At 30.3% G+C, this 13019-nt stretch overlaps 2 protein-coding genes across 2 annotated transcripts in view; one reads left to right on the top strand and one right to left on the bottom strand.

The window, feature by feature from the left end:
• LOC129921440 (protein singed wings 2) overlaps nucleotides 1-13019 on the bottom strand; it is a 267225-nt gene that overhangs the window by 156426 nt on the left and 97780 nt on the right. The gene's annotated exons all lie outside the window — the stretch shown is intronic.
• On the top strand, nucleotides 6601-9398 carry LOC129921441 (uncharacterized). The gene is made up of 3 exons (XM_056003267.1): nucleotides 6601-7203; nucleotides 7266-7407; nucleotides 8229-9398. Exons 1-3 carry the CDS (start codon nucleotides 6786-6788, stop codon nucleotides 8275-8277), a joined length of 609 nt encoding a protein of 202 aa, XP_055859242.1. The 5' UTR covers nucleotides 6601-6785; the 3' UTR covers nucleotides 8278-9398.

Genomic DNA, 13019 nt, shown 5'->3' with positions numbered 1-13019 from the left:
TTTTTATTTTTTTGATTTGCATATTAGGTTTTAAATTTTCGAAAAATTAATTTTCCTATTTTTTTTGAAAACCAACAAATTTTCATAGTTTACTTTTTTGAGCTTCGTTTTAATTTTAAGTTTTTGTAATTCGGTTACAAGCTTTCAAAATTTGGGATCTTCTTTGTTTGGGTTTTTCCATTTTGAGCTGTTGATCTTTTTTTTTGACAATGTCGAGGCGTGGGCTTCCTCATAGGCTCTTTTTATGGCCGAAATCGAAACCATAGCCAATATGAAAGTTGGTCAAACAATTTTGTAAACAATACGGGGATAAGTTCAAATATTTTAGATGCATCTGACGCAACGGGAGCATCCTATTCTGGTGCTGCTGCAGGAACTGGGGCTATTCCAAAAGTTCCTCGAAACTCGCAAAATGAAAAGCAAGCTGCACATAATGAGCGTAATGAAATTGGAGGCTTAGAAGTTGATGAGGTAGAGTTCTCGGAATATATCCAAAGAATTGCTGTTCTTTCACATGTTGGAACTGTAAAAACGTTGGTCACGGTCGCCTTGAATGCCCTGTGGCTCAGACATCACTTTTTTGCTATAATTGTGGAAAAGAGGATACAACATCTCCTCGATGTCCTAATCCAAAATGTCCGGGAAACATGCGGAAGAGCAATTTGACACCCGAAGCTTATTGCTCTGCCAACAAAAATCGGGATCCAAAACTGAATTAAACGAAAGCGTACAACATTCTTTAAAAACTGAAAAAATTTTACAGCCAAATAAAGATCAGGCTTTTCAAATTTTAAAACGAACAAATAGCGCTACAAATATAGATTTACCTGAACAAAAATTAGAAGCAGCGAGAGAAAGAATCTTTGGACCTAAGTCCACACCAGTTTCCAAAAATATCCTAAAAATACGAGAAAAAGTAAAAACGAAAAAGTTAGCTCATAAAGCTGTAGAAGCAACCACACTTTGCTCTAATGGAGACCCTAGGCCAACGGTTCTCAACCTTTCAGAGTATGCGGACCCCTAACAAAAAAATTGTCAGTTTGCGGACCCCTTTCAACAATAAATATAATTTATTAGCCGTGTTTTATTGGTAACTCAGTACTTAGCTTAGTAAAATTTTGCACGGGAAACAACAACAAATCATTGCTAAGGATTAACAAAAGTTTTTTATTTGTTGGTTTACAGATAATTTTTTTTCTAAACATGTACATTTTTGACCCTTAAACAATAAAGGATTATTGTTAATTATAAATAAAAGTAGTCGTTTGTTGTAGCACAAAAAACAGCATTAAATCTTTACTCAGTAAAATACTGAGTACCAATACAACACGGCTATTTTTATGTGTAAGAATCATTAAATTAACAATTATACACTGTTGCTGACTGTGAATCCTGCCCATTGGGCCGGATTGACATTGAATGGTGAAAAAAATAAATTGAAAAATAAAAAAAAAACATACCCCCGCAAAAGTTGTATTTGATCCAAAAAAGTATAAAAAGATTTTTTTTTAATTTTTAAAATGACCGCTAAGGGTCGCGGTCACGCATTCGCTTTGAATATTGAAAAATACAAAAAACAAATTGGCTTATAAAACGCATATACTTGCATTTTGTTTTTTTTTTTTTATTTAATGACTTTCGCTTTTTTTTTTGATAGTTTTTGTTTGACTTTTTTTTTTTTATAATTTTTCTATTGATTTCATTTTGGTTTAGATTTTTCATTAAAATTTTTTTTGTTTCGGTAAAAATCGTTTTCCTTTTTGATTGATTTTTTTTAATTTCGAATCGTAAAAAAAAGAACAATATTTTGAAACTATTTTTGATTTTTTTTTATTCTTCTTTTTCATTTATTTTGTTTCTGAATTTATTTTTTTTTGATTTTTTTTTTGGCTTTCTTATTTTTAATTTTTTTAGTTTCATTTTTTTTGTACGTATTATTAATATTCGATTAATTTTTTTTTCAATTTAATTATCTTTACTTAATTACAATTTTTTTTTAATTGTTTTAAAAATATTGTGCTTTTTTCGGTTTATACATTTTTTTCTTTCCAATTATTTTTTGAAAATTTTTTTTGATTTCGATTAATTTTTTTTTCTTATTTTGTTATCATTTTGATTTTTGTTATTACCTTTTTATTTATTTTAAATTTGATTAAAGCTTTGATTTGTTTTTTATTTTTTTGATTTGCATATTAGGTTTTAAATTTTCGAAAAATTAATTTTCCTATTTTTTTTGAAAACCAACAAATTTTCATAGTTTACTTTTTTGAGCTTCGTTTTAATTTTAAGTTTTTGTAATTCGGTTACAAGCTTTCAAAATTTGGGATCTTCTTTGTTTGGGTTTTTCCATTTTGAGCTGTTGATCTTTTTTTTTGACAATGTCGAGGCGTGGGCTTCCTCATAGGCTCTTTTTATGGCCGAAATCGAAACTATAGCCAATATGAAAGTTGGTCAAACAATTTTGTAAACAATACGGGGATAAGTTCAAATATTTTAGATGCATCTGACGCAACGGGAGCATCCTATTCTGGTGCTGCTGCAGGAAATGGGGCTATTCCAAAAGTTCCTCGAAACTCGCAAAATGAAAAGCAAGCTGCACATAATGAGCGTAATGAAATTGGAGGCTTAGAAGTTGATGAGGTAGAGTTCTCGGAATATATCCAAAGAATTGCTGTTCTTTCACATGTTGGAACTGTAAAAACGTTGGTCACGGTCGCCTTGAATGCCCTGTGGCTCAGACATCACTTTTTTGCTATAATTGTGGAAAAGAGGATACAACATCTCCTCGATGTCCTAATCCAAAATGTCCGGGAAACATGCGGAAGAGCAATTTGACACCCGAAGCTTATTGCTCTGCCAACAAAAATCGGGATCCAAAACTGAATTAAACGAAAGCGTACAACATTCTTTAAAAACTGAAAAAATTTTACAGCCAAATAAAGATCAGGCTTTTCAAATTTTAAAACGAACAAATAGCGCTACAAATATAGATTTACCTGAACAAAAATTAGAAGCAGCGAGAGAAAGAATCTTTGGACCTAAGTCCACACCAGTTTCCAAAAATATCCTAAAAATACGAGAAAAAGTAAAAACGAAAAAGTTAGCTCATAAAGCTGTAGAAGCAACCACACTTTGCTCTAATGGAGACCCTAGGCCAACGGTTCTCAACCTTTCAGAGTATGCGGACCCCTAACAAAAAAATTGTCAGTTTGCGGACCCCTTTCAACAATAAATATAATTTATTAGCCGTGTTTTATTGGTAACTCAGTACTTAGCTTAGTAAAATTTTGCACGGGAAACAACAACAAATCATTGCTAAGGATTAACAAAAGTTTTTTATTTGTTGGTTTACAGATAATTTTTTTTCTAAACATGTACATTTTTGACCCTTAAACAATAAAGGATTATTGTTAATTATAAATAAAAGTAGTCGTTTGTTGTAGCACAAAAAACAGCATTAAATCTTTACTCAGTAAAATACTGAGTACCAATACAACACGGCTATTTTTATGTGTAAGAATCATTAAATTAACAATTATACACTGTTGCTGACTGTGAATCCTGCCCATTGGGCCGGATTGACATTGAATGGTGAAAAAAATAAATTGAAAAATAAAAAAAAAACATACCCCCGCAAAAGTTGTATTTGATCCAAAAAAGTATAAAAAGATTTTTTTTTAATTTTTAAAATGACCGCTAAGGGTCGCGGTCACGCATTCGCTTTGAATATTGAAAAATACAAAAAACAAATTGGCTTATAAAACGCATATACTTGCATTTTGTTTTTTTTTTTTTATTTAATGACTTTCGCATTTTTTTTTGATAATTTTTGTTTGACATTTTTTTTTTTATAATTTTTCTATTGATTTCATTTTTGGTTTTAGATTTTTCATTAAATTTTTTTTTGTTTCGGTAAAAATCGTTTTCCTTTTTGATTGATTTTTTTTAATTTCGAATCGTAAAAAAAGAACAATATTTTGAAACTATTTTTGATTTTTTTTATTCTTCTTTTTCATTTATTTTGTTTCTGAATTTATTTTTTTTGATTTTTTTTTTGGCTTTCTTATTTTTAATTTTTTTTAGTTTCATTTTTTTTGTACGTATTATTAATATTCGATTAATTTTTTTTTCAATTTAATTATCTTTACTTAATTACAATTTTTTTTTAATTGTTTTAAAAATATTGTGCTTTTTTCGGTTTATACATTTTTTTCTTTCCAATTATTTTTTGAAAATTTTTTTTGATTTCGATTAATTTTTTTTTCTTATTTTGTTATCATTTTGATTTTTGTTATTATTTTTTTATTTATTTTAAATTTGATTAAAGCTTTGATTTGTTTTTGATTTTTTTGATTTGCATATTAGGTTTTAAATTTTCGAAAAATTAATTTTCCTATTTTTTTTGAAAACCAACAAATTTTCATAGTTTACTTTTTTGAGCTTCGTTTTAATTTTAAGTTTTTGTAATTCGGTTACAAGCTTTCAAAATTTGGGATCTTCTTTGTTTGGGTTTTTCCATTTTGAGCTGTTGATCTTTTTTTTTGACAATGTCGAGGCGTGGGCTTCCTCATAGGCTCTTTTTATGGCCGAAATCGAAACCATAGCCAATATGAAAGTTGGTCAAACAATTTTGTAAACAATACGGGGATAAGTTCAAATATTTTAGATGCATCTGACGCAACGGGAGCATCCAATTCTGGTGCTGCTGCAGGAACTGGGGCTATTCCAAAAGTTCCTCGAAACTCGCAAAATGAAAAGCAAGCTGCACATAATGAGCGTAATGAAATTGGAGGCTTAGAAGTTGATGAGGTAGAGTTCTCGGAATATATCCAAAGAATTGCTGTTCTTTCACATGTTGGAACTGTAAAAACGTTGGTCACGGTCGCCTTGAATGCCCTGTGGCTCAGACATCACTTTTTTGCTATAATTGTGGAAAAGAGGATACAACATCTCCTCGATGTCCTAATCCAAAATGTCCGGGAAACATGCGGAAGAGCAATTTGACACCCGAAGCTTATTGCTCTGCCAACAAAAATCGGGATCCAAAACTGAATTAAACGAAAGCGTACAACCAAAGATCATATAACTAGTAAAGATGTCGCACGTAGAACAAGCTTCTGTGCTTGAAATTTTCTACCATCAGATTTTACCCATAGGTCCAAAACATGTATCCAAGAATTAAATTGTTGAGAAACATTTTAAAATTTTTCGATGACTGCGTAGAAAAGAGAGGGTTGATTTTTATAGATGAATTTATTTAATGGGATGAAGCGAGATAGTAGTTAAATGTTGATACGAATAAGGAAAAGAAAAAAAAATATATTTGTCTGCGAGAATGTACCTATGAAATAATTTTTTTTTGTTAAATTATTCAGGAAACTCATAACAACACATGATTCAAAATAATAATTTGAATAAGAACAATTTTAGAAATATATATGACAAGAGTGTATGAGCAAAATTGTGTGAAAATGAATTTCAACCCTCAAATTGTCAATAGGTCCAAATCATAATAAAGCAGAAATCCTTCGCAACATTAAAAAAAAGTTCTTATAATGAGTGGGAAAGAGAGAGTTATTTTTAATACATTTCTTAAATGTGAAGGACCGAGATGTAAGTTGAATAGAAACAAAAATGAAAGCAAAAAGGATCGTTTTGCCGTGTGGGTATATATTTTTTTTTCATATATTTTTTTTTCTTCGCACAAGCAGGGCGAAGACGAGATGGCTAGTTTTAAAGATTGATGAAAAAAATAAGAAAAACAACTTTTGCAAGTGACTGGTGTGCTGGTGGGTAGGTATTAGAGTGACCGCAACTCCCATAGAAAAAAATTTTTGTCGAATTTTTTTCGGGGGAACCCCATAAAATGTTCCGCCTTTGCAGATTTTTAGATAGCCAAAATTTAAGCTCGATTGGATAAGTCTAAATGGTGCCGACACTCGCTCAAAGTATCAAAAATCTCTGTTTTTTCACTGTTTTTCGAAGAAAATTAGCTCTAGCTCCCAAACAGATGGGGTTATTTTCACTTTTTATATATTAAATGAAAGGTAGTGTTATTACACATAATTCAGATTCAAAATTTGTTTAGTTTTACAAAAAAAAAAAATATTGTCATCAATTTAAATTTTCAGTACTTACCTCAAAAAGAGCTGAAGTGCAAACTCGATTTAAAATAAAACTTTCTATGTTATAGATTGATGTTACCTATCTAATTGAAATGCTTCTCTTATTATATATAATAATATATAATAATTTTATCAATTATAGAAGCACAGAGTAAAATTGACTGAAAAAAAAAAAAACAAAACAAAAAGGGCACCCAGTGGGGGTTGAACCTGCTATGCCTGGATTGATAGGCGAGCGCTTTAACATCGGGCTAACTCAATGTTGACAATTGTCGTGACAAACTAAAACAAATCTTAAGATATTCAACGAAGTGTTATGGAATTTTCAGGATTTAAGCTTTTAATAGAAAAAAAATTAAATTTTAGAGAAATAATTTTTCTGTTTATTTACTTTTTTTTTATAGAAAAAAAATAAAATGCAGTTGTAAAATACATATTTGTTGTTTTTTTTTATGAAGTTTAAGCTCCACGAGTCGTTTCGTTGGTAGTTCAATAATTTTATTAAGATAAACTCTCGCTTTTTGCTAATTTTCCTTTGTATATAAAATAAATTAACTTAAAATAAAATGTGAGTATTAATTCTGTTGCGTTTTTGTTTTAAGATTAAAAGAAGTTTTAAGAATTGTTAGTGTTTTCCAGATATATTTTGTGTTCGTTGATATGGCATTGGCAGCAAACACCCGAGAAAAAATTTTTCTTGTAGGCTATCCGTCTCATCAAATTACAGGGTGTAAATTACCCTCAAATCGTCAAGTTTTGTCAACACTATTTTTTAATTTGCGAATTGTAAAATTTAATTTAAAGGAATCTGCAAGACTTGTCATTCGAGAGGTACTTATTTTTTGGGAAAAAGCCAGAATTCAAACAAAATATGAAAAAGATGCCATTGTTAAATTAGAAAAACTTTACAATGAGTGGAGAAATCACCAACGAAATAAAAACAAAACGCTTGAAAGCACCAAAAATAAAATAAAAGAATTTGCGTTGAAAATGGACGATCTCTTTGATATAGCACATCGAGATGCCTTGACCATTACTGAAAAAAAACGCAGAATTGAAGAATTCAGATTTGATATTGGTAAGCTTTAGAATTATTATCATTTTAATTAGATCTTTGCTAATGTTGACTGATTTTAAAAGATACTGAAGATGACGCGGAAACACAGGGGACGGAGGAGGAAGCTCAAGAAGAAGTATATAGCCAGAATTCTGCGGATTGGGATAGAATGGATGTTTCTCTATCTCAGGCAACCTCTGGGCCATCGGGTAGCAGGAAAATGAGGTATAGTCGTGGGGTGAAAGAGCTGTTAACAATGAAACTTTCTATGTTATTAGATCGATGTAAGGTATCTGATAGAAATGCTTCTCGCATAATTATTGCTACGATAGAAGCACTAGGGCAAAATCCAATGGACTTTGTAGTTTCAAAATCAGCCTTACATTCAAGAAGAAAAAACTTTAGGGAGAAATACACTGCGGAAATCCGAAACCGAATACAAATATCAGAAAATGAGACATTGGTTGTTCATTGGGATGGGAAATTGTTGCCAGGTGTTCTTAAGAGAGAGCTGAATGAACGCATTGCTATAGCTATATCTTATGGAGAAAAAGAACAACTTCTAGGAGTGCCAGTTATAGAAAATAGTACTGGTGAAGAGCAGGCAGCAGCTGTGTATGAAATGCTGGAACAATGGGGAGTTTCAAATGTTGTAAAAGCAATGTGTTTTGACACCACTGCTTCAAACACTGGAAGACTTAAAGGATCTTGCAAAATTTTGCAGCAAATGTTGGATAAAGAGTTGCTGTACCTGGCCTGTCGTCACCATATTCTCGAAGTTTTGCTAAGAGGTATTTTTGATTGTAAGTTGGGTTCAACCACTGGACCTCAACCAGATATTTTTAAAAGGTTCCAAAATGAATGGTCAAAAATAGATTCAAAAATATATCACACGGGTATCAGTGATAAAAATGTAAATAAACACCTAACCCCTGAAGTTATAACCCAGGTATCAGGTGAATTAAAAGAAAAACTACAAGAATGTCAGCCTAGAAATGACTATGAGGAATTTCTTCAGTTGGTTTTGATTTTTGTTGGAGTTGTAGATGGAAGCGTAGTTGGATTCAGAACACCAGGAGCCACTCATCATGCTAGGTGGATGGCCAAAGCTATTTATAGCTTAAAAATATTCATGTTTCGAAGCCAGTTTAAAATGAGTAACGAGGAACGTAACGCTCTCGGTGATATCTGCGTTTTCATCGTAAAAATTTACTGCAAGGCTTGGTTTAATGCCCCAAGAGCTTATCTGGCTCCTAAACAAGATCTTGATCTTTTGCGTGATTTCATTGAATACCGCAAGATAGACAAAGACATTTCAGAGAAGGCTCTTGCTAAATTCTCAAACCATTTATGGTATTTGAGTTCAGAGCTGATAGGTCTGGCGTTCTTTGACCCAACTTTACCAGATGGCGAAAAATCAGAAATGGCCAACATAATTTTAAAAAACAGCGAAACAGAAACCAACAGAATAGTAAATCCAAAGCTACATCCACATGAAATTGAACAATTTGTCACAGCAGGGTTAAAAAATATTGTGAACAAAGAAACATTGAACTTTTTCGGCCGATTGAAAATAGACACAAGTTTTCTCAAAGAACCTCCAAATCCTTGGCCCGAAAACCCCCATTTTAAAGAAGGCTTTAAGAAAGTGAAAACACTTAAAGTCGTAAATGACATGGCAGAAAGAGGAGTCAAGTTAATAACCGATTTTAATAATCTTTTAACTAAAGATGAGGAACAAAAACAATATGTACTTCAGGTAGTCAGTGAGTGCCGAAAATTATATCCTGATGCTTCCAAAACTACTTTAAGTAAGTCACTTGATTAAATTTTTTAGTATTTACTTCAATAATTATGTATAAGAAATTTAACACGATGTTAAGTATTTTGTTTTTTAGAAATCTGTTAAATGTTTCGATTTTTTTTTTTAAATAAAACAGTAAAAAAAAAGTTTCATTTTAAATCGAGTTTGCACTTCAGCTCTTTTTGAGGTAAGTACTGAAAATTTAAATTGATGACAATATTTTTTTTTTTGTAAAACTAAACAAATTTTGAATCTGAATTATTTGTAATAACACTACCTTTCATTTAATATATAAAAAGTGAAAATAACCCCATCTGTTTGGGAGCTAGAGCTAATTTTCTTCGAAAAACAGTGAAAAAACAGAGATTTTTGATACTTTGAGCGAGTGTCGGCACCATTTAGACTTATCCAATCGAGCTTAAATTTTGGCTATCTAAAAATCTGGAAAGGCGGAACATTTTATGGGGTTCCCCCGACCAAATTTCGAAAATCGATTTCTTGCGGACACTCTAGTAGGTATACATACGTTTAAATAGAAGAAGGTTGATAAGATTTTTTTGGTTTTAAATTTTTTTTCGATGGTAGTTAGATATTTAGGAATTTTTTTAAGTGGAGGGTGGTTTTCTGCTTCTATATTTTTGTTTCCTTTTTGATTAATCGCAAGGCACAGGTGCATTGCTTTTAGGTGTAGGAACACACGTAATATGTAGGTAGGTTTTTTTCCTCTGCGACAGCAATCGTCCTTGAAAAATGTAGTTCATTTTAATTTGGTTCGAAAAAGAAATTCAAACAAGTGGTAGGTAGGTAGGTAGGTAGTGATAAAAATTATCATTCTTGGTTTTTTGTTATTTTCTTTAGTGAGGTAGGTAATGTATCTATTGACATTGAAAAAGATTTATTTAGTGTGGATCTATTAAAAAATGCAACCAAAAATATTTTGCATAAAAAAAATTGTGAAAATGAATTTCAACCCTTAAATTTTCAATAGGTCCAAATCATAATAAAACGAGGATCTATTAGAATTTATGTCTTTTTTCACTTTTTAGTGATCATGAAAAAAGAATCGTTTTGCTGTGTGCATTAGACTGGGCCAAAAAAATAAAATATTTTTTTTTTTGAAAGTTACTTCGAAAATCTTGTTCAGGATGATGAAAAAAAAATTTGGTGAAAATTTGAGCCGTTAAAAAAAATTTTAAGAGGTCTATCATCGGTGTTTTTTATTTTTATACATGATATGATGTTTTACAACAGAACTGCTAGACGATCAAAGTAAAAAAAATTTCTGTTCATTTTTTCTTATATAAAATTAAATTTCCTACAAAAAAGATTTAATTGAAAATTTTCGTCAGACGAGTCGTATTCGAGTAATTAAGCTTTTTAAATCGAAGTGTTTTTTCAATTTGACTGTTTCACTTTGGAATTTTGTGATGAGCAAATAAGTGAATAGAAAAATAAAACCACGACAGATTCTTATAGGAAATTTAATTCTCTACAAAAAAGGTCTCATAGTAATTTTCCCTAAATTGAGTTCTGAAGAAGTTATTCACCATTTAAATCGAGAAAAAAATTAAAAAATCAATTTTCAATTTCAAAATTTTCTAATTCACTAAAAATTCAATATTTTCAAATTAGCAAGATGTTTTCTTTTAGGGACTTAAACGTTCTATAAAAAGTTCCTTGACAGCAAATTAATTGATTTAACCGTTAAGAAGATATTCGTATCAAAACCAATGCCCACTGATTTCAATAGTTTACTTATGACAAGTATGCATTGCGATTTGAATACGATTATCTTCTAAACGGTTAAAGCAATTAATTTGCTGCCAGGGAACTTTTTATAGAACGTTTAAGTCCCTAAAAGAAAACATCTTGCTAATTTGAAAATATTGAATTTTTAGTGAATTAGAAAATTTTGAAATTGAAAATTGATTTTTTAATTTTTTTCTCGATTTAAATGGTGAATAACTTCTTCAGAACTCAATTTAGGGAAAATTACTATGAGACCTTTTTTGTAGAGAATTAAATTTCCTATAAGAATCTGTCGTGGTTTTATTTTTCTATTCACTTATTTGCTCATCACAAAATTCCAAAGTGAAACAGTCAAATTGAAAAAACACTTCGATTTAAAAGCTTAATTACTCGAATACGACTCGTCTGACGAAAATTTTCAATGAAATCTTTTTTGTAGGAAATTTAATTTTATATAAGAAAAAATGAACAGAAATTTTTTTTACTTTGATCGTCTAGCAGTTCTGTTGTAAAACATCATATCATGTATAAAAATAAAAAACACCGATGATAGACCTCTTAAAATTTTTTTTAACGGCTCAAATTTTCACCAAATTTTTTTTTCATCATCCTGAACAAGATTTTCGAAGTAACTTTCAAAAAAAAAAATATTTTATTTTTTTGGCCCAGTCTAATGCACACAGCAAAACGATTCTTTTTTCATGATCACTAAAAAGTGAAAAAAGACATAAATTCTAATAGATCCTCGTTTTATTATGATTTGGACCTATTGAAAATTTAAGGGTTGAAATTCATTTTCACAATTTTTTTTATGCAAAATATTTTTGGTTGCATTTTTAAATAGATCCACACTAAATAAATCTTTTTCAATGTCAATAGATACATTACCTACCTCACTAAAGAAAATTACAAAAAACCAAGAATGATCATTTTTATCACTACCTACCTACCTACCTACCTACCTACCACTTGTTTGAATTTCTTTTTCGAACCAAAATAAAATGAACTACATTTTTCAAGGACGATTGCTGTCGCAGAGGAAAAAAACCTACCTACATATTACGTGTGTTCCTACACCTAAAAGCAATGCACCTGTGCCTTGCGATTAATCAAAAAGGAAACAAAAATATAGAAGCAGAAAACCACCCTCCACTTAAAAAAATTCCTAAATATCTAACTACCATCGAAAAAAAATTTAAAACCAAAAAAATCTTATCAACCTTCCAGTGGCGAGGCGTGAATGATTTCAAATGGTAAGTCGAAGAAAGATTTGTCACCAAGAAATTCAATTCCAAATTTTTAATGCATTTCTGCGTTTCAAGCCATGAAATTAAGAAATTAAAACCAATTGTCAAAAACATAAGATATAGGTATAAATATGTATGTATATATTTTTTTTGATAAAGTTTCCATTAAAAAGTGTGCAAAGTTCTACGTTTTTCTTTCATAAAACTCTGCAAGAACTTTTTCTTAAAAGTCAAGTCTACTTTTAGTAATTAGAATTTAGAAGAAGTTTTTTTCTACCTATAGATATAAGTGCTAGATCAGAGAGTCTATCTTCTATGCATGGAAGCGCCTTACAACTAAAAAGATCTCTCGACGCCGACAGAAGAAACAGTTATCTAGGTGTATACAAAACCTTAAGTAAGAGCGTCCTTTAACTACAATTTTGTTTTCTTCATAAAACTAAACTGATTCAAATTATTTGAATCCTCTAAGACAAAATAATACCTATAAAGTTACAGAATAGAGCTTGAACAAAACCATACTTTTTTAAAGGATTTTCCCGAAGTGAAAATTGCATTGGACCGTCACTTTTTTGAAACACTTGAATATTAACTGGTAGAAAACGTTATTTTTCGGTACTTTTGAAGTGGAATTCTACCAACATGTATTTTTTTAGAAAACTAATTTTTGAATGTCAAAAAGTCATATACTCGTATTTTATTGTACATATAAAATAAATTGATTTCTTTTCAAAATTATTTATTTTCAAAGATTATTGCAATTAGAAATTAATATTTCAAAATCTTAGAGGTTAGCAAATGACAATTTGTGATTTCTGAATTCGGAACACTAAATTAAAAAAAAATCACAAAGCAAAGTTCTTGCTCTCGACTTTTTTGATTGTCGAACAATGATATTAAAGTCATAATCAATCACTAAATAAATGAGTCATAATCACTAAATCTTACTATCTACAAACTTTTCACAATTTTTGTAACATCCAAATTTTTATTATTTTCAAAATTGCACTGCATTCTTCTAGGGAGTTGGGACTTGC

Source organism: Episyrphus balteatus, chromosome 1, assembly GCF_945859705.1.
Source record: "Episyrphus balteatus chromosome 1, idEpiBalt1.1, whole genome shotgun sequence".
NCBI classification, from domain to species: domain Eukaryota; kingdom Metazoa; phylum Arthropoda; class Insecta; order Diptera; family Syrphidae; genus Episyrphus; species Episyrphus balteatus.
The sequence above is the reverse complement of the archived record's forward strand: the minus strand, read 5'-3'. Positions and strand labels throughout refer to the sequence as shown.

Excerpts from the sequence above, each read along its gene's own strand:
- LOC129921441 (XM_056003267.1), top strand. The coding sequence starts at position 6,786 with ATGGCATTGGCAGCAAACACCCGAGAAAAAATTTTTCTTGTAGGCTAT. Across the intron at positions 7,204-7,265 it reads AGAATTCAGATTTGATATTG|ATACTGAAGATGACGCGGAA; the intron begins GTAAGCTTTAGA and ends TGATTTTAAAAG. Across the intron at positions 7,408-8,228 it reads TCGGGTAGCAGGAAAATGAG|ATGGAAGCGTAGTTGGATTC; the intron begins GTATAGTCGTGG and ends TTGGAGTTGTAG.